The sequence below is a fragment of the Lactuca serriola genome, chromosome 1, assembly GCF_051521515.1.
Source record: "Lactuca serriola cultivar US96UC23 chromosome 1, Lser_US96UC23_V15, whole genome shotgun sequence".
NCBI lineage: Eukaryota > Viridiplantae > Streptophyta > Magnoliopsida > Asterales > Asteraceae > Lactuca > Lactuca serriola.
In genome coordinates, this window is record NC_136408.1 from 136,248,477 (window position 1) to 136,276,326 (window position 27,850).

Here is a 27,850-nt window from a genome sequence, read left to right on the forward strand (position 1 = left end):
ATGATTTTGATTACCCGGGTGGCGTTGGATTAATTAGGGTTTGTGAGTTGTTATAATCACGCATTAAAGAAAATGACTAGTTTATAACTACAGATTACGAATGATCCTTAAAGGCGTCGATCGTTACTACTCACTTAATCCACCCACCATGATTACTCTTGTTTATTGCCCTGAATCTGCTTACTTTGATTTCTCATAAGCCCAACAACCGAGGAGATAAGAGAGTACAAAGCCCCTTTATTTCCATAAGTTATTCAAGGCTATCAGGAATGCGAAAGACACTTGGCCCAACTCGTATTTGACTTCTCGACTTCACTGACAGTATAAATGGGCCACTAGGGCCCAATAGCACATTAGAGCTATTGAAAGTCCTTTTACATGGAATTGGGTCATACGAGGCCCAATAACATGTAAGCATGTTCCCTGTGGGCCCAAAGATCATGTTAATGGGCTAGCAAGGCCCAACAAGCATGATTTGAAACTTCCAAACCCAAAGTTTGTATGTTAGCTCATCATAGTTATCGCGTGTTTATTGAAATGTTTTTGTTTAACGATTTTGTTTTGTTATTGATTCGAGACTGAATCAATTCGTTTTGTAACGATATTTCTTATTGAGAGTGTATTCGTTTTTCGTTTCGTTGGTAGCCGTGGATCTTGAATTTTGTATTAATGAATTAATTTGTTTGAAAGTGGAATTTGACCCTTTTCACTACCCTTCTTTTATAAAAATAACACTTTTGGTCCTTTTTATATAAAAGAATTTCATTTTTAGTCCCTAAAACCCTTTTCTTGACACTTTTGTATTATTTATTTGTTGAAAATATGATTTTAACCCAAAATTTGCTTTGTTGACAGCTTCAGCACCTCCAGAATAGTGATTCTCGGTTAGGAACTCATTTTTCGCAACTTTTATAGTTTTGACCCAAAATCTAAAAAGTTTACATTTTTGGTCCTTTTTGATAGTGAAAAGTATTTTTGACCCTATAAACATTTTGTTATGCTAACTACCCCCTGTTTTACAAAAAGTTACATTTTTAGCCCCTCAACTTATCATTTTCGCATTTTGAGGCTTATTGGGCCGTGAAGCCCATAAATAGCCCATTAGGCCAAAAATTTACATTTTTAGTCCCTTGAAATTCCTAATGTTCAGAAAAATATTTTTAGAAACTGTTTTGACCCTTTCAACCTTCAAGAAACCGTGACTTGCTGATTTGTACCCATAGTTTTGTATTTTTGACAATTTAAGCCCAAAAAAAATGGGTTTCATGTTAGAATTTGTTCATCATGTTCTTATAAGCTATTATTCTTGACTTGTTTAGTGTAAGATAGCTTATATTATGTTTGTTTCTTTTCTCATGTCATAGATTTCGGGTTTATACCCTTTTTGATAACATATTCATCACAAAACACATGATATCACACACATACATGCATCAAAGCACACATAGAATACATATACACATAGATCTACACATTTTCTTGTATTCTCCCCCATAAAACTCATAAAAACTGAAAAGAAAGGGGTATGAAACTCACCTTTGCTTGTTGTTTTTGATTTGAAGAAGAAAGAGAAGAGTTTGTTGCTATTTTCGGCCCTAGCAAGTTCCTTGGATGGATCTCGAACTTAGTGGGTTCTAAGATGCAAGATCATGAATTTGAATGGATTAAGAGGTGATTTTTGATGAAAAGAAGTGAGTTAGATCATAGATTTATGCATGATCTTACCTTAGATGATGAATTTGTGGGGTAATCTCCTTGAAAAGCTTCCTAATCTCGAAAATTTGGTGAAGAAAAGAGAGAGTTTCTTTGAGAGAATTTTGAGTGAAGTGTGTGTGTGTGTGTGTGTGTGTTTGGATTCGACCGAGAGCAAAGGAGAGAGAGGAAAAGAAGAGAGAGTGAGCGATGAGATGGTGCATGGAGATATGAGTTATATGCATGGAAAACCTCCATGTAAAAATGAGGTGGCAAGCATAAGTCAACCTTTCCTTTTTTTGGGCTTGGGCCGAGAACGGAAGGGGAAAAAGGAAAGAATTGGGCCCTTAAATGCTTAAGCCCAATTCATAAATATTTTAGATAATGCTTGGTCCAAATAAATCAAGAAATGATTTTTATGGCCTATTTAGGTTGATTGGATTTGTTATGGTCTAATAAGGACCATTAAAGGATTTTACTTCATTCTAGGCCCAATATGGCCCAAAATATTAAAATAAATGAAAGTGGGTCCAATTAGAGCCCATTTAAGAGTTCTAAGCCCAAAATAGTCAAATTGGAAGCTTATTGGCCCATTAGGCCCAATAAGGAAATCCTAGCCCATAATGGACTTAAACCGGGATTTCTAGGATTTCCAATTATTTGTTGACTATTTGCAGTGCTTGTATGAAGTGTTTGATTGAAATTCTGTTGTTATTGAATAAGCATCATATGTGCTTTCACATTGTTGGTTCACATTTGTTATCATTGTTAAATGTTTACAAGAAATCGAATTTCTTGGTTGTGACACCAAGTGCAGAGTCACCACCTTTTTAAGTGAGTGCATAGTTACTTTCATCTTACATATAGATATGAAGTATTTAATATAAATTACATGCTATGTGTGCAAATTTTCTAAATACTTGTTGTCTATGCTGATAAAAGATTTTTATACATGTTTTAAATGATTTAAATTGTATACTTATTTTATATCTACAAATATGTTGGGTATAACATGGGTAGATGAATGATGAGAGATAAAAGATGATGTGAGTAAACATTGGAAGCTATAAATTTAGTGTCCAGTAAATAACACGGAAAACTATGGACTTAGTGCCTATTGGACAAACGAGGGTAGCTATGGACTTAGTACCTATTAGGTAAACACGGGTAGTTATGGACTTAGTACATGTTAGGTTTTGGTAGCTATGGACTTAGTACCTGGTAGCTATGGAATTAGTACCTCTTAGATAAACGTTGGTAGCTATGGACTTAGTACCTACAATGGTAGCTATAAATTTAGTACCCGATGAATGAACTTTGGCAGCTATGGAATTAGTGCGTTGGCAGTTATGGACTTAGTGCCTGTCTTATAACCATGGAAGCAAGGGACTTCAGAATGAACGAATAGATGACTCTTAGGGTTGACCCTTGAGAGTAAGGAAGATATGAGGATGGGTAATTGGGTTGATTTTTTGATGTTTAAACATAATAATTATATTATTGTGGGTTGAAAACCCTATGTACTCACCAGGTTTCCCAACCTGACCCACTCAAGCTTATTTGTATCACATGTGTCGATACGAAGTTACATTACCTTGAGAGATTAAAGAGATGTAGATCACTAGTGTAAATAAATGTAAATTCTGTTTATGCTTATGTTTCTGTATTAACGATGACATACCAACTGTTTTAAAACGAACAAAAATAAATTTCTTCGGAAATACTTTGATAACGTATTTATCATGTTTTTTTATGGGAACAAATTCCGCAACACTTTTATTAAAAGATGTACTCTGATTTTTATAAAGTATAAACAAAATCAGTCTTTTCTGGCCGTGAAAATGGGGATGTCACATGTTTATTATGTATAAAAAGGAGAGAGATCTTTCATTAAACTTTCCATCACATATCCTATATTAATGTGTTTATTATGTTTGAAAAGGAGAGAGATCTTTCATGTTTAATGGGCGGGCCTCGATCTGTATGCCGATCGGGGCCCGATGACGGGCTGTATTATGTGTTTATTATGTATGGTAATGTGGTATTTTGGGGAACTTACTGAGCTTTGTGCTTATGGTTTTCAGTTTATGCTCCGGATATTTCTAGTTTCAAAGGGAATGGCTCGGGATGATTGCAGGGCACACACCGCCTTGTTCCGCATTTTCTTTATTTACTCTAATATGTCATGATGATAGATACATTTTTTTTTATCTGGATTTGTATGACAATGTTTTGGAATAATAGTTTTATTAAATTAAAAATAAAATTTTTGTATCTTATTTTTGGGACGTTTCATATGATTTTGGATTTCAGTTTATGAACAAATGGTTTTACCATGATTACAAATGACATTGTACATAATTTTTATCTAACAAAATAATAAAGAAATTCTGAAGAAGCAATAGCGTAAGGCAAAACTACAAGGGATTTTGACATGAAAGTCCTTAAGTTTGTTAAATTTTGTTTGTTTGTACATGTGACGGTTTATTGTTCGATAATGCCCAAAGTGTATTTATTGAGGATTTTTTTTAACCAAAGATCATATAAATATGTTTTTTTGGAGTATAAAAGTATTTTACATTTTTTTAAAATATAAAGACATTTTTTAGAAATATTAATCTATGTTTTAGAATAAATATGTATCTTTACGTAGCTATAAGTATATAAATAAAAAAGGTGACATGTTTTAGATATATTAATATGATTTTTAGACGTATAGATATATATATTTTTAACTAGCTAGAAGTAATATAAATTAGAAGGGGGTTTATATGAAAAAAAAAATATAGTTATAATTCTAAAAACATAAAAATACATATTTGTACTTCTATATTTTCTGCCGTTAAAAACAAATATGTATTTATATCGCTGTTGTAAAAATCCCAACTAGGTCCCGATTAATCTCCGATTAATCCCTAGGCGCTACTCGACCAAGGCGCCTAGCGATTAATCCATGCATACATAATGAGTGAAAAATTATAAAACGATGAAATTTTAACATTTTGAAGAAGTTTAATCTCAATGGAAATTATTTGAGCCATGATTACTCTGGTATTAATCATACTAATCTATTTTGTTATCATATTAGTGGTATTTATGAACTTTGATATGATATTAGTCATATTTATTTTTTAAAATTCAACAAATTAGCAATTAATGGTACCCGATTAATCTCCGCCTAACCGATTAATCTCCGCCTAACCGATTAATCTCCGCCTAACCGATTAATCCCTTGACCCCAATCCACCGATAAGCTAACGTCGAACGTTTTTTACAACCTTGATTTATATGTAACAATACGTATTTATACTATTAAAAACTTATTTATACGATGTTTGGTTAAACCTTTTTTCGTACATAATTTTTATTTTTCTGTATGAATATATATAATATAAAGAAAAAATAAAGAAAAAATAATTAGGTTACAAACATAAAAGATTTGTAAATTTTTATTTATTTTTTTAAATTTTAGTTATGCTGAATTGGAAACCCATTATCAAAGACAACAATCACAAAAAATAAAAATAAATAAATAAATAAATAAATAAAATACAAATTTCGAAGACCAAGGAACAAAAGTCATAAAATGAGACAAAAACCTGCAAAAATTTCCAAATATTATCGTTGTTAAAGTCTTTGACGTTGAGTTATATAATTTCTTTGAATTTTCCCCAATTTACCATTAATTTCTTGGAATTCTCCATATCTCCAGAAAATAATAAAAAGAGAACACCATCGGTTTTTAGCTGTCTCTCTTCCTTCCTCGTTGGTTCGTCATTTCCCTGCAGACAAACCTCTAATTTTCAGTCGTCATCTTTCTTAGACTCGAGACTCATCACTGGTTGTTCGTTCTCTGTCATCGCTGCTTCAAGTCTGCTTGTCTTCCTGTCGGTAGGTAACTATGAAGTATGAAGGGACATTCTTATAGTTTAGCTTCACATGTTGGTAGATAATGTCATCTTATTAATCATAAATTACATCATAATCCTTTTTTATTTTTTTAACAGATGAATATTGAATTTTGTCTATTTCATTTACTGTTGCTCAATTAATTCTGGAGAGGTTGAAATTGAAACCATAGAAAGATCATGGGTTGTTAGTTTCAAAAGCATATCATTTGGATCAAGCCCATGAATGAAAGTCGAAATCCTTTAGATGTATGCTAATACTAGATCCAGTGATAGAGAATTTCAACGTTAAAAAGATTTTTGTTGCTAATTTAGGGGGTCTATAAACAACCATGTCAACAAACTTACTCCTTTTTTGTTTAGATCTTTTAATTGTTTGTTGATATACAGTGCAAGCTTGAAATTTCCTCTATGTATTGCAATTTCTCTTATGAGGGGTAATAGTGAATCTTGTAGTTGTTTACAGAATGGTATTTGGTGTTGATTTGTTTAAGTGAACTTCAAATGGATTTTAATTTTATTCAGACAAAAGTAGGGCAGTTTATGTGGGTTAATCAAATCAAAATCAAGGGATAAAACACACATTACGTACTATATAGCTCCAAATCTACTTGAAACTTGATGTTTGGGAAAAAAAAGGGGCATATTTACACATTTACAGTTCATATGTGTTGTAATCTAATCACTTTAAAGTTTATTTTCGAAGAATTCAAGGATACTATTATCATTGAGTTTCAATTTGTTTGATGAGATTTAAGTTGCATATAGTAGATATTAATAGTTCCGTATTTATGTAGAGGCATTATGTACTAGATCCCTACATTGGTACATAAGGTAGGGAAGCCGGTGAAACAAACTTTCATAGCCGATAACGTGTGGAGGAGTTTCAAACTTACTAAGATACACCCGGTATATAAGGAGAAACTTTAAATAAATAAACAAAATTGTGGGAAGGGTGAAGAGTCATCAACTCATTACTCATAATGGTTGTTCTATCTGAACTTCCAGAAGGATCTTCATCTTCTTCATCAACTCATGGCCATAGTTCACCAACTTGTGGCCGTAGTTCATCAACTAATGGTCATAGATATGACGTATTTTTAAGTTTTAGAGGTGTTGACACTCGTCATAGTTTCACTGATCACCTTCATGAGGCCCTCATTGATGCCAATATCAATACCTTCTTGGATGATGAAGAGATTGAAACTGGGGAAGATCTTAAACCGGAATTAGAGAGTGCGATCAAAGCATCCAGGGCTTCTGTTATCGTCTTGTCCAAGAATTATGCTTCTTCAACATGGTGTCTCGATGAATTGGTGCTGATCCTTGAGCAGCGTATGACATCCAACCATATTGTTATCCCAATATTCTATCATGTGGAGCCCACACATGTTAGGAAGCAACTAAGTAGCTTTGGAGATGCAATGGCTAAGCATAGACAGATGATGGAGGCGGAGACAAATGCAGATAAAAGAAGTCAATTAGCTCAAAAGATGGACCGATGGAATAAAGCACTTATAGAAGTTGCTAATTTAAAAGGAAATGATGTCAGAGGAAGGTAACCACTTTCTTATGCACATTTACATAATCCTTCAATTTTGTTTGATTAACACATCAATGTTAGTATCATTTTCTCCCAATGCATTTCAATAAGTTTGTTTAACATCGTTAAATAGACATATTTTGATCTATTAGGATATAAATAAGATTCACGTAATTTTATCTAGGCTTTCAATTATGTGATCTAATAAATCAGTTCATATAAATGGATTCATTATTCTAGTAAATTCCATACATTTGTTCTGTATGAATTTTGTGTTTCATCATAAGTTAATTCATTTAGACAAACTATTTCAATTATTTTTTATGTTGTACATTAATAAAGCAAGATTTGAAGGGTTTGCTATGCATCTACTGTTAATTATACCATGCCACCTTCAAATCATAGTGTCCTTTATGATAAATAACTTATCTTACCTTCAGTTAGTAAAAGATTACCTATAACTGACACTTTTTTTTTTCAAACACACCACAATGATAGTTATGGTCTTGTGTAAACGTAGTGAAGTTAGGTTGCCCATTACTAAAATCTGGTATTACATTGGCATCTTTTATGTTATTATAGTATGACCTTACACATAGGATACTAGCTTGTATAGTTAGACTTGTAAACAAAATATCGTTTTAATGTGAAGGACTTGATTAAAATTAATAGCTATGATATAATTTTGATTTTGGATCTTTGGGCAAATTAAATCTCCAAAACTGGTTTGTTAGTTGTGTGGTTCTCATAAAATCTGATTTCAGGCTAGAGACAGAGTTTATTGAAGAAATTGTGAAGGACATCCACCATAGATTACATGTATCCTTAAGGAGCGTTCGATCGCAGCTTATTGGGATGGAATATTATATTAACTTCATCACTTCATGGTTGAAAGATGCATCCTCATACACAGCAGACATACTCACTATTTCGGGTATGGGTGGAATCGGGAAGACATCTTTAGCCAAACATGTCTATGTGCTATATTCACATGAATTCCACAAAAGCAGTTGTATTGAAGATATTAGTAGGGTATGTGATGGAAAGTTTAATGGGTTGCTTGATTTACAAGAACAACTGTGCGGCGACATTTCAAGAACAAGTTCAATTAAAGTTCATGATGCTTCAATATACACCTCAAAGATAGAGAATGTTGTAGCTCGTAAAAGGATGTTTCTTGTTCTTGATGATATCAACACTCTTGATCAGTTGGATGCATTACTTGGGAGCAAAGGTTCTCATCCTGGAAGCAAAATAATTATAACCACAAAGGAAAGACGTTTGATAGAGAGGTGTGCACTATTCAAAACAGACATTAAACGAAAGCATACAGAGCTCTTGCTTCAAGGCTTAAATGAGACCGAATCATGGGAACTTTTGTGTCTCCATGCATTCAAATCCAACTATCCCAAGACAGGTTATGAAGGTGTGTTATATAAGCTTGTGAAGTATTGTGAAGGACATCCATTGGCTCTTGTAGTATTGGGAAAATCTTTATATGATCGAGATGTAACTTATTGGGAAGGGTGCATAGAAGGGCTAAAGAAAGAAACAGATTCTCATGTGAATAATGTCTTGAGAATGAGCTTTAACTCTTTTCCGTCCAAAAATGATAAGGATTTGTTTAAGTATATTGCTTGTTTTTTTGTCGGAATAGATAGAGATCTTACTGAAACAATATTAAAGGCGTGTAATATAAACATAGGATCTGGAATCCCAAATCTTCTCGACTGATTCCTTCTTTCTATTGGAGGGAAAAACGAGTTGAAGATGCATCAGTTGGTTCAAGAGATGGGAAGGTTTGAAGTACGTCAAGAATCACTTGATAAACCATGGAAGAGAAGTCTATTATGGTGTCATGAAGAGTCATTCAGAGTGCTGAAACAAAAAAAGGTAAGAGGCCATGTATGCTTTTAGTAGTGTGTATGTCCAAAATATTTTTTATTGACTGATTTATTTATTTGTATTATGTTTCTTATTAGGGAAAGGGAAATCTTCTAGGTCTTGCCCTTGACATGCGCATGCTTGAGAAAGAAAAGTTTGGTGTATCATATGAGCTGAAAACAAATGCATTGAGTAACATGGATAATTTGATGCTACTACAACTCAATTATGTGCACATGAATGGGTCTTATGCAAACTTTCCAGAGGAATTAAGAGGCTTGTGTATGCATGGGTTTCATTTAAAGTCTATTCCTTTAGACTTACCTATGCAAAATCTTGTTGCTCTTGACATGTCATATAGCAATATTGAATCATTTATCGGTTGTCATAATAATCAGTTTGAGAAGGGGAAAAAGGTAACTTATCTTCATTTCTTATTCATCCATCTTGAGTTGATGAATTCTCTACTCTTCTAACTTATTTCCATTTCTGTAGTTGGATGGATCGTGCTTAAAAGATAAAAGGTTACTTGGGTCATTGAAGATTCTAAATTTAAGTTTTTGTAAAAAACTTCGTAGTCTTGGTGATTTTGACCAACTTCCTGCACTTGAGAGGTTAGTAGCTAGAAACTGCATTGATTTGCTCGAGGTTTGTGAATCAATTGAGCAATGCATTGAACTTTTCTTCATCGATCTAAGCTATTGCATGAAGCTTGAAAAACTTCCAAGAAACATAGGCATGTTGAAGAATGTTAAAACAATGTTGCTAGATGGTTGTAGTCCTTGTGGATCTCGAATCGAGAATAGGGGTAGCGATTCACTGGAATTGTGCAAGGCTGACAACATTCACATAAATACAAGAACCTCTTCCTCTGCCTTTGTGGGTGCTATACCAAGTGATTTGAAGTTGTTTGCAAATTATTTACCGAGGTCTTTAGTAAGTTTGTCACTTGCAAATAGTAATTTGTCCACTAAATCCTTTGCCATGGACATGAGTTGCCTATCAGTGTTAAAGGAATTATATTTAGATGGCAATCCTATAGATTCCATGCCCAGTTGTGTGAGAACCCTTCCTAGGCTTGAGATGCTTAGTATGAAACACTGTAAAAAATTGAAGTCAATTGAGCATCCTCCACGTACACTAAGCAAGTTGCTCTTTCCTGTTGATGAGCGTGTTTTACGGAAAGTCGTTTTTGATCCAAACATGTCCCCACTAGATTTGTTAAGAAGTTCGATGGTTTATTCAGGTTTGTCATATGAAATTGAAGGCATTGTGAAAATCCAACCAATGGTAGGTGTGGAGGAGAAGGTATTACGTAGCTTGGGCTGGAGTAATTTAGACTTCCTTAACGAAAGGCACTTGGTAGCTAATTCTTGGGAATCTGAAACCCAGGTTATTTTAGTTAATTGTTTGTCTCTATGTGAATATGTATAATATACTTCTTATGTTGATTAATTAAGGTGGTTGTATTTGGCAGATGATGTTTTATGAATTTGGAATATTCAGCACAATGTATGAGGCGGAGGAGATGCCGAGTTGGTTTAGGCATAGAAGTGTGGGGCCATCAATATCTTTTACCATCCCATCATCATCTCCGAACAACCTCCTTAAAGGACTCAACTTCTGCTCTCTGCACACATTAAAACCTCCTGTTGAGTGGTGGAATTGTTTCCCTTTTACGCCAATGATGACAATTAGTAATATAACAAAGAACCGCATGTGGATATAGGAACGTTGCTTTGACAGGGGTATTTTATCTAGAGACTGTTGCGTGTTGTTAAGTCATTGGATGTTTGGGATGAATGAGATGGAAGGTGGTGACCACATTACTATTACTGTTACACTGCCGACTTATCGAGTTGTAAAGGAGTGTGGGGTGAGTCTTGTGTATGAGGATGATGGAGAGAAGAAGGAAGAAGAAGATGTGTTGGGTTATTACAAGTCATGGAATCATATAATTGGTGGAGATCTCTCTCCTTTTCAAACAACTACAGGACAATACATCCTAGACAACCGGCGGTTTTTTTCACATGGCATTCACTTGTCTCCCTATCATCGTGAATTCGTTCCAGACGGCTCCTGCTATCAAGGTAGATGTGATTTTTGTTAAATATATTTTATTCTCATGTTTTATGTATAATGACCTACCTGATGCATCACCCACTTCCTTTAAATAGATGGATAATGACCCATTTATTTATTAAATCTTTTGAACAAATAGATAATATGACCCAGATCCACTCATTTATTATTGATTTAATTGACCTATAAGATAATATTTTGATTTTATAAAATATATAAAATAAAATTTGTACTTTTAATTTATAAAATGAATAGACCCAAGCATTGATTTGTCTAGTCTACAGCAGGAGGTCCAGGAAAGCCCATCAAAATAGTTGGGATCAAGTTCAGTCCTTACACTCTTAAGAGAGTTTTATTTTTCTGTTTTGTCTTAATAGAATTCCCTTATGGGTGAAGCACTATCTTTATGTTTGGTTTGGTATGGAGTGCTGGCATCCATTATTTTACCCTACCTTGAGGAGTATTTCAGCTTTTCATTTTCTAGAAGATTGTTAGCTAAGAAAATTGTAGTAGCAAAAACTATTGGAGAGGCCCTTCCTCTTGAAAGAATGGGAAACCCCTATTATATATATCATTCATTATCGGTTACTTGTTTCTGGTTGTGAATTTCCTGCTTATTCTCTTTACTCTGTGTGGGAGCTTATCAATACAGTCAATTGATTAAGTCTTTCGATATGTTGGATCACATAAATATATCTGGACCCAAAACGACTACTTTGTCCAAGTAGGTTGTTTGTGAACAATGATTAACATATCACTTTTTATCTGTTTTCAGCAAAAAAGGAAGATTGTTGGTTCAGAGCTTTATCCCCAAGGAAGCCTGGCATAATTGGTGGGGCACATGAGGTATACTTTTTGACACCCAAACCCTTTCTCTCATCACTTGAACAAAGGCTTACACAACCAAATATTAGGAATCAAAGTACTCCATTGGTTTTGAATCATTTTCTGTTCATACCATTAAAATTATGACCTTGCAATGAACACTTGAAAATGCCAACATTAAAATTTTGAATCATTTTCTGTTCATACCATGTCTAGAGACAAGGGGTCAAAATCTTGGATCAAATTCTCACCACTCCTGTACTTGATATGCAGTTGAGTCCAATTCATAGATTCATCATGTTCAGTAGATGTTGTTCTCGAGCAAATTCTATGTTAATAACAAACTATTGCAATTAATTTGGAAAAGAATATGAAATTGGTTAAGCATATTCCTTGATTTTAAGGAGTCTTATTGAAAGATGTCTACCCAGGATAGGACCAAGCAATATGTTGAGAATGCATAAATTTCTTCAAGAGTTTGGAAAGAGATTTATCACTAGGAGTCATTAATTCTGTTCTATCAAGAAAATGCAACATAATATTTACACTTCCAAGTAACTATCTGTTTTCGTAGCATTTTGTATTATATCCTGTAAACTTACATAACTTTTAAAATTTTCTTACTTTTCCTTTCCATGTAGGGTAAGGGGGAATCTTAAAGGTGTCATCCTTCACATGAAAAGGATTGAGAAAAAAAGGCTATGTGGCATGAATAGAAGATGAATGCATTCCGCAAATGGGTAACATAATGCAATTGCAACTCAATTGTGTAACTCGGAGTTATATCCTACTTTTCCAGAAGTGTATACTAACTAGCCTGTATTGCAAAAAAGTATACACATTTCAAATTGTATGGTATTTCCCAACGACTCTTTTAAGCATAGTTGTTCAAATTAAACACTTCTCAAATTGTGTGCTGTTTCCTGATCATAATTTGAACTGAATTTTTGGTCTCAATCATTGGCTTATCAACAGTGTCCAACGTGTATGGGCTCAAAATCTCAAATCCTTTATAGGATTCTATAAATCAGCTACAGTCTCCACTCCTTCAAGATTCCCCTGTTGTACTTGTCGGATTGAAGGCAGCTCACTCATACTACTAATAACACCTTTCAAATTCCCCTGAAGCATCGCATTGAGGTTAAACCTCCTGATGAAACATGAAACTTCCTCTTTCCCATTGAATTAATTAGCCATGGAAACTAACACAGATTGTATCCCTAGAATAAACCTAACGCCCCTAACCTCTGTCATGTACAGCAGCCATCAGCTACCATCATTTGACCTAAAACAGCTAGATTTGGTTGGGATAAATTTCAAAAACGAATAATAGTTTTTTTTTAATATTTATATATTTAGAATGGCGAAGAAATAAAATTAAAACTGGAAGGGTACAGAGACGATTGAAATAGAAAACAGTAATAGCCAACCTAATTTGAATACAACACAAAAACCAAAACTAATGAAGCAACACTAATTAAATGATGAGAGTAGATGCAATGCAACAGTTGAACAAGGAGGAGATGTACAAAACGCAGCAGCAATTAGCCAAAGCTAGTTACTGGAGACAATAAACCACTTAAAGCAACTGGAGAATGAAAAACAATGAAAGCGACCCTATTTGAAAACTCTGAATAGCATTCAGTGCACCACCACTTTAAAGTAATAATATCCACACCACTAGTAATCCCCAAGAAATATTAAGAGCACCTGAAAAAGCAACCTAAAACTACAATAGAACTTGCACCAAAAACTTGAAGCAGCTCCAATAAACTACATGTGTCAAACAACTCCAAATGACAGCTCCAATAACTTTTTCACTCTTGCAATACTCTCAAGTCTCAACATAGAAAACATTTGAACCTCTCATTCCTAAAACCTGTACATAACATTAACAAGTTACAATATGTTCAAATAATTTTTTTTTTGGAATTTTTTTTTATGAAATAGACATCAAAGAACATCTACACCCTTCTTTTCTATTACTATAAATATAAGAAAACAAGGTCTTACATCGGTGTTTTAACATCTAATTAGCTATGTGGATATGGGCTACAAAGATTTGATATTACATAATGTTTTTGTCAACATACCAATCAAAACCATGTTTGTTTTGATGACTTCCAAAACCACAACCCTTGAAGATGGATTTAAGAAAAATTATAGCCATGGATGCACATTCTAAAATATAGATTTGGATTTTTTTGCAAGTACGGGTTGTGGTGTTTAAGTTCGATTTCATATTAATTTGTTTTTTCCTCAACTTCTTATAAGATTTAATGAACCAAAATGAATATGAAGATGATTTTCATACCATAATCGATTTATGGGTTTCAATTTTCTTTTGAGTTTTCATATATTTTATGATTTAGTAAATGTTGAATGGACATTTAAAACGAGCTTAAGTTTTCAAATTTTACATCTAGTTTCTATTTTGTGATTTTGCATAAGAGAATAAGACTGTTTTGGATTATCCTTTTGTATTTTCTAGCAATCTTATTCTCTAAAAAATAGCAAAATATAAAGGAGTATGGTAGTGGGTGCTGGTGGCGGTAGTAGGCTGATGCGGACCCAAGAAGTTTTAGTAGGGGTAGCACCAAAAAAAATTCCTGATTATATATATATATATATATATATATATATATATATATATATATATATATATATATATATATTACATTTTAAAGTTAACATCTTTGTGTAATTATTTTTTAAAACAATTCATCATTTTTCAATCTTAACAAACATACGCGTCGCTCGTTAAATCATCACCCACTTTCATCACTACTACGAAGTACCAACATTCAATTTCCAAAAAAAATATTAAAGTTTTAAAATTCATAGTTGAATATTTAAACCTAATTTCACCAATAACATAAATAAATAACAAATGAAGAATTAATTGATTAATTTTAGGATTTCAATTTGAATAAGTAAATTAACTAAAGTGTTAAAGATAAAGGTAATACTTTATTTTGCTAGTGGGAAAAAAAGCCTAGCTTTTGAGAGGAATGAGCAAGCAGGAGAAAATGCCAAGCTTTTGTTATTTATGGTGTGGACTTGTAGTGAAGGAGGGGCAGGAGAACTCATTTTTTCCCTTATGCTATTGAAGAATGTCATATGCCTTTTTAGTAATTGATTCACACGTAATGGCCTTAATTGGCTAATTGATTCACATAATGGGCTATTTACTTGGATTTTTTATTTAGCCGATAGTGAGATGTTTAGTTGGATTTGCATTAGGTGCACATTAGATCAAATATATAAAATCCATTTTTTTTTAAACTTTTGAGGAGATATTGAGGAGTAGTACTTGCTATCCCTACCAAGTAACTACATCCACCACTGGTGGTAGGTGGGATGGGGTTGGGGGTTTACATATAGGGGTTCACATATAACAGAGGAACAACTGAGACATGACAAAAGAAGGTTAAAAAAGTCTCTTTATAGTTGAACTTAAATGAAAAGTTTAACAGATTTGGCAAAAGTGACAACCAATGAAAGAAATTAAGACCATAAGGATGGATGGTTGTGTGTCGTTTTTTAAACTTGACTTAAAAGTGAAATTTTCACTAAACATCAAGGGCCAATTTGTAATTTAGTCTTCCATTCCAGAAAATAAATAAATAAATAAATAAGGAAATTCAAAAAAAGCAAAACCTTGTTTCTTTTTTCTTTTTTGGAAAGAACCCTGAAAGCCTCCGATCCCAACGCGTAAGAAAACCCCAACATTTTCGTTGTTTATTATTGTCTCTCGCCCTCTCCCTTCCTTTCATAGTGGACTCCTGCTGACTTACTGCTCAATTTTCTTGGTCGTTGTCTCTGTTCATTTTTCCTCTGCTTATCGCCGCTTCAGGTTTTTATAAACTCTGCTCATCCTTACAGGTTAGTTTTGCTTGTGTAAGAATTTCACGTATCAATCACAGATCATTTGAATTTTCATAAACAGGTGATTAAAATTTTGTTTATTTCAGATATATTTTTTTTAGTTTATACATCAGTTACAGTCCAGCACGTTCTTACTTGAAGTCCAGAATGACGAACAAAACTTTGAGCACGCAGACTGGGAAATTCTCGGATTCTTGAAAATTGCCTCCTTAATCACTTTATATTTTGAATTGATAAACACCATTTTTACATTTGATTCTTTTTTGAATGATGGTATCTGTTCCTTAATCGTAAGCTAAACACTCAAAACCAACAAGCTTCAATATTCGATTGTCATAATTCTAGATTGCCTGCTGATGTTTCCTTTGTACAAAACTTGGGGTTCTGTCAAACCCAGATTGTAAGACATCCGGGTGTTATTCTACTTGAATCAGATCCTGAACCAAATAAGCAATGATCTCTCTGTTTGAAAATAAGTTGGATTAGGTTTATGCTTCAGTTTTCACTTCCATAAGTTCTACTTCTCATACAGAAAACAGTCTTCTAATTCTACGTTTTGAAACTTCAAATTTCTTGGTTAATTAGTGGTCAAGTGATAATGCTTCAGTTTTCACTTCCAGGGATGGCATCAGAGCTTTGGAATCAGCCATTTCATCTTTTGGCGACTCCATTTGTAAGGGTATAGTATCTTGATTCTTCTCAACATGGTTGTCTGAGCTAGTTGTTTGAGGAGAACCCTGAGAAGAATTTGAAAATCCCACAGCCGCTGACCTGGCAATCATTTCTTCATTCTTATCTTGAAATGGAGATGGAATAGCTTGGAGGAAATGTAAATCCCAAAGTCTTGAGTTCAGAATCCCAGGAAATACCTGTTTGTTGTAGGGTTCTGTTGTAGTCTCTGACCTTTTTGCCCTCAAACAACTAACCCTTCATGTAGTTCGCCTCCTAGGATAGCTGAAACAGCCTCCATAACAGTCCTCTATGGAAAAAAGAAATGAAGTTCCAAAAATTGTATAAATGAAAACCTTATAGTTGATGCTAAACTTCACTGGAAAAGAAACATTACGAGGGAATTTTCAACCATAATGTAAATGAGTTACATGAGAGAGGAAACTTACCATGATTATCTCCATTGCCACTCTTCTCATGAAACAAAGGAGTCTCTGTTAGACACTTTGTCTTGACTGTATATCTGTTTTCTATTTTTGGTAAAGTGGCTTTGTTTTACCTACTAAAAGAACCAACAAAATGATATAGTTACACAGAGGGCTGCATGATCTAACTTTTAGGCTGCATTTGTCAAGCTAGATATACTTTCAAGGGCATTTCAGTTATGAGGATCAGGAGGGCATTTACGTCTTTTTCATAAACGAGAGACCAAGAGATAAAAAATTTCAATTTAAATAACTCACATGGCAATATAATATTATTTTACATCAATACTTTGCTGTTAGCAGATGAAATTTAAGTTGCATATTAATCAATAATTTGCTATTATGCAGAGGCATTTTCTATGGGTCCTGAGACATTAAAGAACAAGTGAAGAAAGCCGGTGAAACCAACTTTCATAACTAATAACATCTGTGGAGGAGTTTGAGAGCTTACTGAGAAGCGTGAAGGATCATCAACCTGTAATTTGTTATGGTGGTTCTATCTGATCTTCCAGAAGGTTCTTCATCAACTGATGATTATAGTTCATCAGCCCATGTTCCTACTTCATCAACTCATGGTCATAACTCATCAGCTCATAATCATAGATATGATGTATTTTTAAGTTTTAGAGGTGTTGACACTCGTCATAGTTTCACTGATCACCTTCATAAGGCCCTCATTTATGCCAATATCAATACCTTCTTGGATGATGAAGAGATTGAAACCGGGGAAGATCTGAAACCGGAATTGGAGAGTGCGATTAAGGCATCTCGGGCTTCTATTATCATCTTGTCCAAGAATTATGCTTCTTCAACATGGTGTCTGGATGAATTGGTGTTGATCCTTGAGCAGCGTATGACATCCAACCATATTGTTATCCCCATATTTTATCATGTGGAGCCCACACATGTTAGGAAGCAACAAAGTAGCTTTGGAGATGCAATGGCTAAGCATAAAAAGACAATGGAGGAAGAGACAAATGCAAATAAAAGAAGTCAATGGGCTCAAAAGATGGACCGATGGAATAAAGCGCTTATTGAAGTTGCTAATTTAAAAGGAAAGGATGTAAATGGAAGGTAACCACTTTCTTACCCATATTTCCATAATCCTTCAATTTTGTTTGATTAAAACATGTATGATAGTATCATGTTCTCCCAATGCATGTCAATAAGTTTCTTTAACATCATTTAGTATACATATATTTGATGTATTAGGATATAAATTTCACACATTTATTATGCATTTTGTGCTTCATTATAAGTTACTTCATTTAGACAAACTATTTCAATTATTTTGTATGCTTTCTATTAAAAAACAAGATTTAAAGGGTTTTCTATGCATCTACTATTAATTATACCATACCACCTTCAAATCATAGTGTCTTGTATGATAAATAACTTCTCTTACCTTCAATTAGTAATTACCTATAACCGACACTTTTTTTTCAAACACACCACAATGATAGTTATGATGGTCTTGTGTAAATGTAGTTAAGTTAGGTTGTCCATTAGTGAAATCTGGTATTACATTGGCATCTTTTATCTTATTATACATAAATATTTATGACCTTGCACATTGGAACTTGTATGGTTAGAACATAGAAGTGTAAACACAATATCATTTTAATGTGAAGGACTTGATTAAAATTAATAGCTATGATATAATTTTGATTTTGGTTCTTTGGACAAATTAAATCTCCAAATCCAGTATGTTAGTTCTGTGGCTCATATAAAATCTGATTTCAGGCTAGAGACGGAATTTATTGAAGAAATTGTGAAGGACATCCACCGTAGGTTACATGTACCCTCAAGGAGTGTTCGACAACAACTTATTGGGATGGACTATGAGATTACGTTCATAACTTCATGGTTGAAAGATGGATCCTCACATACGGCAGACATACTCACTATTTCGGGTATGGGTGGGATCGGGAAGACATCTTTAGCCAAACATGTCTATGGGCTATATTCTCATGAATTCCACAAAAACAGTTGTATTGAAGATATTAGTAGGGCTTGTGATGAAAAGTTTAATGGGTTGCTTGATTTACAAGAACAACTCTGCAATGACATTTCAAAAACAAGTTCAATTAAAGTTCATGATGCTTCGGTATACACCTCAAAGATAGAGAATATTGTAGCTCGTAAAAGGGTGTTTCTTGTTCTTGATGATATCAACACTCTTGATCAGTTGGATGCATTACTTGGGAGCAATGGTTTTCATCCCGGAAGCAAAATAATTATAACCACAAAGGAAAGACGTTTGATAGAGAGGTGTGCATTATTCAAAACAGACATTAAACCAAAGCATACAGAGCTCTTGCTTCAAGGCTTACATGAGACCGAATCATGGAAACTTTTGTGTCTCCATGCATTCAAATGCAAATATCCCAAGACAGGTTATGAAGGGGTGTTTTATAAGCTTGTGAAGTATTGTCAAGGACATCCATTGGCTCTTGTAGTATTGGGAAAATCTCTATATGATCGAGATGTAACTTATTGGGAAGGGTGCATAGAAGGGCTAAAGAAAGAAACAGATTCTCATGTGAATAATGTCTTGAGAATGAGCTTTAACACTTTGCAATCCAAAAATGATAAGGACTTGTTTAAGTATATTGCTTGTTTTTTTGTTGAAATAGATAGAGATGTTGCTGAAACAATATTACAGGCATGCAATATAAACATAAGATCTGGAATCCCGAATCTCCTCGACCGATTCCTTCTTACAATTGGAGGGAAAAACGAATTGAAGATGCATCAGTTGGTACAAGAGATGGGAAGATTTGAAGTACGTCAGGAATCACTTGACAAGCCATGGAAGCGAAGTCTATTATGGTGTCATGAGGAGTCATTCAGAGTATTAAAACAAAAAAAGGTAAGAGGTCATATGTGGTTTTAAAAGTATGCATGTTAAAAATATTGTGTATGGTCTTAACTTTTTATTTACATTATGTTTCTTCTTAGGGTAAGGGAAATCTTGTTGGCCTTGCCCTTGACATGCGCATGCTTGAGAAAGAGATGTTGGGTGCATCATATAAGCTAAAAACAGATGCATTAAGTAAGATGGATAATTTGATGCTACTACAACTCAATTATGTTCACATGAATGGATCTTATGAGAACTTTCCACCGGAACTAATAGGTTTGTGTATGCATGGGTTTCATTTGAAGTATATACCTTCAGAACTACCTATGGAGAATCTTGTTGCTCTTGACATGTCATATAGCAATATTGAATCATTTATCGGTTGTTATAGTAATCCACAACGACTTGAGAAGAGGCAAAAGGTAACTTATCTTCATTTATTATTTTTTATGCTTAGTTGAATTTCACTACAATTCTAACTTCTTCCATTTTTTATAGTTGGATGGATTATGCTTTAAAAAAAAAAGGTTGCTTGGATCATTGAAGGTTCTTAATTTAAGTTTCTGTAAACAACTTTGTAGTCTTGGTGACTTTGACCAATTTCCAGCTCTGGAGAGGTTAATAGTCAGAAATTGCACTGGTTTGCTTGAGGTTAGTGAATCAATTGAGCAGTGTGTTGAACTTGCCCTCATCGATCTAAGCTACTGCAAGCAGCTTAAAAACCTTCCAAGAATCATAGGCATGCTAAAGAAGGTTAAAACAATGTTGCTAGATGGTTGTAATCTGGGTGAATCTCAAACTGAGGATACAAATTTAGATATGGATTCACTGGACATGTGCAATGCTAACAAAAACATTAGCATAAGCACAAGAACCTCTTCCTCCACCTTTGTGGGTGCTATGCCAAGCCATTTGAAGTTTTTTTCAAGTTCTTTGTTGAGATCTCTAGTAAGGCTTTCGCTTGCAAATAATAATTTGTCCACTGAATCCTTTCCTATGGATTTCAGTAGTCTGTCCTTGTTAAAGGAATTATATTTAGATGGAAATCCTATCCATTCCATGCCCAATTGTGTGAGAACCCTTCATAGGGTTGAGATACTTAGTATGCTATACTGTAATAAATTGAAGTCAGTCGAACATCCTCCACACACACTAAAAAAAATATGGTTCTATTCTCGTTCCGAATCTTTAGAAAAAGTTGTATTTGATCCCAAAATGGCTCCCCTCGAGTTATTTTCTTTTGCAAGAGGTTACACCCCTGGGTCGTATGAAATTCAAGGTGTGATGAAAATCCAGGCAATGGTGAGTGTTGACGAAAAGGTATTACGTAGCTTGGGCTGGATTAATTTACTCCATAACAAAAGGAACGGGGGAAATAATCCTAGGGAATCTCGAATGCAGGTTTTGTCCATTTAACTGTCTTTCTTTATTTGACTAAATAAAATACTATAATATAATCATTTAACTAAGATGTTTGTATTTGGCAGATGTTATATGAATTTGGAATATTCAGCACAACATATGACGCACAGGAGATGCCGAGTTGGTTTATTCATAGAAGCGCAGGGCCATCGATATCATTTACAATCCCATCATCATCTCCAAACAACCTCCTTAAAGGAATCAACTTCTGCTTTCTGCAGACAAGGAGAGTTTGGTATGAGAGGCCTTCAATTCTACTTGATCATTTCCCCATTACCCCGATGATCACAGTTAGTAATATAACAAAGAACAGTATGTGGATATACCAACATTACAGGATGCCATTTGGTGTAGGGCGAGAGTGTTGGGTGGTGTTAAGTTATTGGATGTTTCGGATGAATGAGATGGAGCCTGGTGACCATGTTACTATTACTGTTACACGGCCGTATAATGGAATTTTAAAGGAATGTGGTGTGAGTCTTGTGTATGAGGATGATGGAGAGAAGAAGGATGAAGAAGATGTGTTGGGTTATTACAAGTCATGGAATCACATAATTGGTGGAGATCTCTCTCATTTTCAAACAACAACAGGACAATACATCCTAAACAATGACAGATTCTTTACACATGGCATTGTATTATATCCCTATCATCGTAAATTCGTTCCAGACGGCCCCGACATTCAAGGTAGATGTGATTTTTGTTAAATATATTTTTATTGTCATGTCTTATGTATAATGACCTACCTCACCCATCACCCACTTTCTTTAATTACATGGACAATGACCCATTTTTTTTAACAGATGGATCATAACTTAAATCTTTTAAACCACAGGATCATATATATATTATTGATATTTATTGACCTATAAGACAAGATTTTGTTTTTATAAAATGTGAAAAATAAAGGTTGTACTTTTAATCATTGATTCAGAAACGGGGACAGTTTTGGTCCCAGGGGTACTTTGTGAAAACTTTCCTAATTTAAAGTTTTGAGTTAGTTTAGGATTCCAATTAGTTTAGTATAAATAGGGTATGGTTTTGTGACCTTTTTAATTATGTTTTTTTCAGTCTTTTCAGAAATAAAATTAGGAGAACAAGTAATTTTCCCAGATTTCTTCCTCCCCTGTTTCGCTCATGCTCTGTTTCTTTTTTGCACACAGCTGAAGTTTCCATTCTGTCATAATCAAGTGAATTGATATGGTGTGGTGGCATCCATTTTACCCCACCCTGAGGAGTATTTAAACTTTTCATTTTCTAGAAGATTGTCAGCTAAGAAAATTCTAGTTGCAAAAACTGTTTGAGAGGCCCTTCCTCTTGAAAGAATGGGAAAACCCTAATAAATCATTAATTATCAGTTACTTGTTTCCGGTTGTGAATTTCCTGCTTATTCTCTTTACTGTGTGTGGGGCTTATCAGCACACTCAATTGATCAAGGCTTTTCTGATATGCTGGATCACATAAATATACCTGGACCCAATACATATAACTACTTTGTCCAAGTGTTTTTTTTGTGAATAATGATTAACGTATCACTTTTTATCTGATTTCAGTTCAAGAGGAAGGATGTTGGTTCAGAGCTTTATCGCAAAGGAAGCCTGACATAAGTGGTCGTGCACATAAGGTATACTTTTTGACACCCAAACCTTTTCTCTCTTCGTGTGAACAATAGGCATACACAACCGAATATTAGGAATCAAAGTTCTCAATTGATTTAGGGTGTAACAAAATAAGAGGAGTTATAACCTTTCATTGAATGCATTAAAGTGGAAATATTAAAATTTGGAATCATTGAATACTACAAATATCTATTCATACCATGTCTAAACACTAAGGGTCAAAATCTAGGATTGAATTCTCACCACTCCCTGTCACAGTGTAATATGGAATTAGGACCAATTCATAGATTAATCATCTTCGGTAGATGTTTTTGGGTAGATTCTATGTTAATAACAAACTATTACACTATGGAAAACAATATGAAATTGATCAAGCATATTGCTTGATTTTAGGGAATCTTAATGATAGATTCATTCTTAGGATAGAAGCAAGCAACATGTTGAGAATGCTTAAATTGCTTCAAGAGTTTGGAAGAGATGTGTCACTAGGAATCATTAATTCTGTTGAATCAAGAAAAATGTAACATAAACTTTTACAATTTTCTTACTTTTCCTTTATCTGTAGGGTGAGGGGGAATCTTCAAGGTCTCATCCTTCACATGAAAAGGATTGAGAAAGAGAGGCTACATGGCTGGCATGAATAGAAAATAGATGCATTCGGCAAATGGGGGAATCTTCATGGTCAATTGTGTGCAAGTCAATGAGCTATATCCTAGTTTCCCAGAAGAATTAAGATAATATATACCAGCCTCTACTGAAAAATTAAACACATTTGGAATTATATGTTATTTCCCCATGATTCTTTTAAGCATAGTTATCAAAATTAAACACTTCTCGAATTGTGTGCTATTTCCTTATCATAATTGGAACTGAAACTTTTGTCTCAATCATTGCCTTGTCAACAATGTCCATCGTGTCTATGGAATCAAAACCTCAAATCCTTGATTGGATTTTATAATTTGTTTGGGGACTATGTAAAATTAGCATGCTACACCGTAATATATTAAGACTCCGATTTTGATAGATGAGAATTCTCTTATCATTTTTCATTTTAAAAGCAACACTTTTAGGTCACCCCTTTTTCTTCACATCACGAGACATAATAGTATCACATATTAATTTATATATCTTCTCATTTATTTTCATTTTCCGAATATCATATTCTCATTTATTTTCATTTCCATCTCATCTTGATATCCTATCGAGTTATCAGTAGTGTTTTTGCAATAAAGTTAGACTCCACAATCAGGTCATTTGATGCTGAAAATAAATCATCTACATCAACTTATCCGTGGTCTTTTTGCACCACTCTCATTTACTGTTTTTTTTTTTTCCATGTCCTCAGTGTCATTAACAACTTCAACATTACATAACCCCTTGCCTGATTTCTCCTCATTTGAGCTAAAAAATCCGTTCACCTCCTTACCAACATCTTGATTACTATTGAAATCATTTAATTGGTCATAGTAACCTTGTTTTTGGTAAGTACATTGGAGATAAAAGATCTCTCTCATTTTCAAACAACAACAGGACAATACATCCTAAACAATGACAGATTCTTTACACATGGCATTGTATTATATCCCTATCATCGTAAATTCGTTCCAGACGGCCCCGACATTCAAGGTAGATGTGATTTTTGTTAAATATACTTTTATTGTCATGTCTTATGTATAATGACCTATCTCACCCATCACCCACTTTCTTTAAATAGATGGACAATGACCCATTTTTTTTAACAGATGGATCATAACTTTAATCTTTTAAACAAATGGATCATATATATTATTGATTTTATTGACCCATAAGATCAGATTTTGTTGTTTTATAAAAATATAAAAGCTAAAAGTTGTAATTTTAATTTATAAAATGAATAGACCCAAACATTGATTCAGAAACGGGGACAGTTCTGGTCCCAGGGGTATTTTGGGAAAACTTTCCTAATTTAAAGTTTTGAGTTAGTTTAGGATTCCAATTAGTTTAGTATAAATAGGGTATGGTTATGTGACGTTTTTAATTAAGTTTTTTTCAGTAATAAAAAATGGAAAACAAGTAATTTTCCCAGATTTCTTTCCTCCCCTGTTTCGCTCATGCTCTGTTTCTTTTCTGCACACAGCTGAAGTTTCCATTCTGTAATAATCAAGTGAATTGATTCTTGTGTTAAGTTCATTTTCAAGAGAATTAATTCCTTCACCACTTTCTTTAAACAGATGGATAATGACCCATTTATTTTAATACATATGTCATAACTTAAATCTTTTAAACAACTGGATCATATATACTATTGATTTTATTGACCCATAAGATAAGATGTTGTTTTATAAAAATATTAAAGATAAAAGTTGTACTTTAAATTTATAAATTGCATTGATTCGTGTAGTCTACAGCAGGAGGTCCAAGAAGCCCATCAAATTAGTTGGGATCAAGTCCAGTCCTTATCACCCTTGTTTAGCTGCAATTAAGAGAGTTTTATTTTTCTTTTGTATGTTAATAGCATTCTGTGTGAATGGATTATTTGTGAAGTTGGATCACATAAATATACCTGGGCCCAATACGACTACTTTGTCTGAATGGATTATTTGTGAATAATGCTTAACACATAACTTTTTATTTGTTTTCAGAACCAAAGGAAGAACGTTGGTTCAGAGCTTTATCGCAAAGGAAGCCTGACATAAGTGGTCGTGCACATAAGGTATACTTTTTGACACCCAAACATTGTCTCTCTTCGCGTGAACAAAAGGCATACACAACCGAATATTAGGAATCAAAGTTCTCAATTGGTTTAGGGTGTAACAAAATAAGATAAGTAATTATAACCTTTCATTGAATGCATCAAAGTGGCAACATTAAAATTTGGAATCATTGAATACTACAAATATCTGTTCATACCATGTCTAAACACTATGGGTCAAAATCTAGGATTGAATTCTCACCACTCCTTGTCACAGTGTAATATGCAATTGAGACCAATTCATAGATTAATAATCTTCAGTAGATGTTTTTGGGTAGATTCTATGTTAATAACAAACTATTACACTTTGGAAAACAATATGAAATTGATCAAGCATATTGCTTGATTTTAGGGAATCTTAATGATAGATTCGTTCTTAGGATAGAAGCAAGCAACATGTTGAGAATGCTTAAATTGCTTCAAGAATTTGGAAGAGATGTGTCACTAGGAGTCATTAATATTGTTGAATCAAGAGAATGTAACAGAAACTTTTACAATTTTCTTACTTTTCCTTCTTATGTAGGGTGAGGGGGAATCGTCAAGGTCTCATCCTTCATTCACATGAAAAGGGTTGAGAAAGCTAGAGAGGCTACATGGCTGGCATGAATAGAAAATAGATGCATTCGGCAAATGTGGGAATGTTCAAGGTCAATCGTGTGCAAGTCAATGAGCTATATATGTTACTTTTCCAGAAGAATTAAGATAATATATACCAGCCTCTACTGCTAAATTAAACACATTTGAAATTGTATGTTATATCCCCATGATTCATTTAAGAATAGTTATCAAAATTAAACACTTCTCGAATTATGTGCTATTTCCTTATAATAATTTGAACTGAAATCTTGCTCTCAAGCATTGGCTTATCAACAATGTCCATATGAAAGATGAGTATTCTCGTATCATTTTTTTTAGAAGCAACACTTTTAGGTCGCCTCTTTTTCTACATGTCACCAAACAGAATAGTATCACATATTAATTTATATATCTTATCTTTACTGTCCTCTATATCTTTTATTGGTACTATTTGTGGTTGTCAAAAGAATATCATATTCTCATTTATTTTCATTTTCCATCTCATCTTGATATCGTATCAGGTTATCAGTAGTGTTTTTGCAACAAAGTTAGATTCCACAATCTGGTCATTTGAGGCTGAAAATAAATCATCTACAGCAACTTATCTGTGGTCTTTATGCACCACTCTCACTTCGTGTTTTTTTCCCATGTCCTCAGTGTCATTAACAACTTGAACATCACATAACCCCATGCCTGATTCCACTTCATTTGAGCTAAAAAAAACTGTTCATCTCCTTACCCACATCTTGATTACCATTGAAGTCATTTAATTTTCCATAATTATCATTCACACATGCATTAGTAACCTTGCTTTCGGTATCCAGATTGGAGATACAAGGAGTAATTAGCCAAAATTATATGGCACCAAAAACAAAAACTAAAAAGCAACACCCAAATGATGAGAGAAGATGCAACATGGCCAAAAAGCAATTAGCCAAAATTATATCATTGGAGACAATAAACCACTTGAACTTGGCCAAAAAGCAACATGAAGCAATGAAAGGATACACTATTTGAAAACTCTGAATTGGATCGAGTCACCAATTTAAACTAATAATATCCACATCAAAAGCTAGTAATGCTCAAGAAATATCCACAGCACCACTTACTTAAACAGCAACCTAAAAGTACAATAGAAATTGCACCCAAAACTTGAAGCAGCTCCAATAAACTACATCCATCAAACAACTCCAAATGACAGCTCCAATAACTTTTTCACTCTTTCAACACTATCAATATTGAAACAAAGAAGTCTAAACTACAAAAATGGGTTAATGACACTGTTAGGTAACAGATTTTTTCGAATTGGTTTAAAAGGTCACTGAAGTTCTTTTTATTTTTTGCATCCTAGGGGAATAATGTGGAATTTGTCAGGTTTAAAAGGTCCCTTTCAAGTTTTCAAAGGGGTAAACCGGTTACCCTTGACTTTAACGAAATCAATAATTGTTTTCCCTCCATTTTCTTTTATCTCTCCTCAAAAAATCATTCTCCTTACCTACAATTCATTCAACTGCTATCCTCGCCACCTGTTTGAGTCAAAAGCTAGATTGCCCAAAAAATTATTCTTTGCTACATATGTTATTCATTGGTAATCAAATTCATGTTCTTGAACCCCAAGAACACCATTGGACCTCTTTGAGAATTTTTATCGAACACTTGGCGT

At 33.8% G+C, this 27,850-nt stretch overlaps 4 protein-coding genes and 1 long non-coding RNA gene across 6 annotated transcripts; all 5 read left to right on the forward strand.

Annotated features, from left to right (window-relative positions):
* Positions 1 to 6,583: 6,583 nt before the first annotated feature.
* On the forward strand, positions 6,584 to 8,877 carry LOC145061833 (disease resistance protein RUN1-like). The gene is made up of 2 exons (XM_079009409.1): positions 6,584 to 7,158; positions 7,908 to 8,877. The coding sequence occupies exons 1-2, from the start codon at positions 6,584 to 6,586 to the stop codon at positions 8,875 to 8,877; spliced, it is 1,545 nt and encodes a 514-aa protein (XP_078865535.1).
* A 57-nt stretch (positions 8,878 to 8,934) lies between these two features.
* On the forward strand, positions 8,935 to 10,756 carry LOC145061838 (disease resistance-like protein CSA1). The gene is made up of 4 exons (XM_079009416.1): positions 8,935 to 9,036; positions 9,126 to 9,443; positions 9,523 to 10,419; positions 10,505 to 10,756. The coding sequence occupies exons 1-4, from the start codon at positions 8,935 to 8,937 to the stop codon at positions 10,754 to 10,756; spliced, it is 1,569 nt and encodes a 522-aa protein (XP_078865542.1).
* On the forward strand, positions 10,752 to 12,832 carry LOC145098959 (uncharacterized). Its single transcript, XM_079036549.1, has 3 exons — positions 10,752 to 11,117; positions 11,885 to 11,955; positions 12,576 to 12,832. The coding sequence occupies exons 1-3, from the start codon at positions 10,817 to 10,819 to the stop codon at positions 12,591 to 12,593; spliced, it is 390 nt and encodes a 129-aa protein (XP_078892675.1). The 5' UTR covers positions 10,752 to 10,816; the 3' UTR covers positions 12,594 to 12,832.
* Positions 12,833 to 15,633: 2,801 nt separating this feature from the next.
* On the forward strand, positions 15,634 to 23,767 carry LOC145098923 (disease resistance protein ADR2-like). Of its 2 annotated transcripts, none has more exons than XM_079036520.1 (8): positions 15,634 to 15,819; positions 15,909 to 18,050; positions 18,720 to 19,848; positions 19,938 to 20,261; positions 20,338 to 21,240; positions 21,327 to 21,948; positions 22,815 to 22,885; positions 23,446 to 23,767. In XM_079036520.1, the coding sequence occupies exons 2-8, from the start codon at positions 17,464 to 17,466 to the stop codon at positions 23,491 to 23,493; spliced, it is 3,684 nt and encodes a 1,227-aa protein (XP_078892646.1). In that variant the 5' UTR covers positions 15,634 to 15,819; positions 15,909 to 17,463; the 3' UTR covers positions 23,494 to 23,767. The 2 variants fall into 2 exon arrangements, with proteins under 2 accessions (XP_078892646.1, XP_078892642.1); XM_079036516.1 differs by having other exon boundaries at positions 17,325 to 18,050.
* A 476-nt stretch (positions 23,768 to 24,243) lies between these two features.
* On the forward strand, positions 24,244 to 26,367 carry LOC145071111 (uncharacterized). The gene is made up of 3 exons (XR_013690243.1): positions 24,244 to 24,506; positions 25,502 to 25,572; positions 26,135 to 26,367. It is a non-coding gene; the product is annotated as an uncharacterized LOC145071111 (long non-coding RNA).
* The last annotated feature ends 1,483 nt before the right edge of the window (positions 26,368 to 27,850 follow it).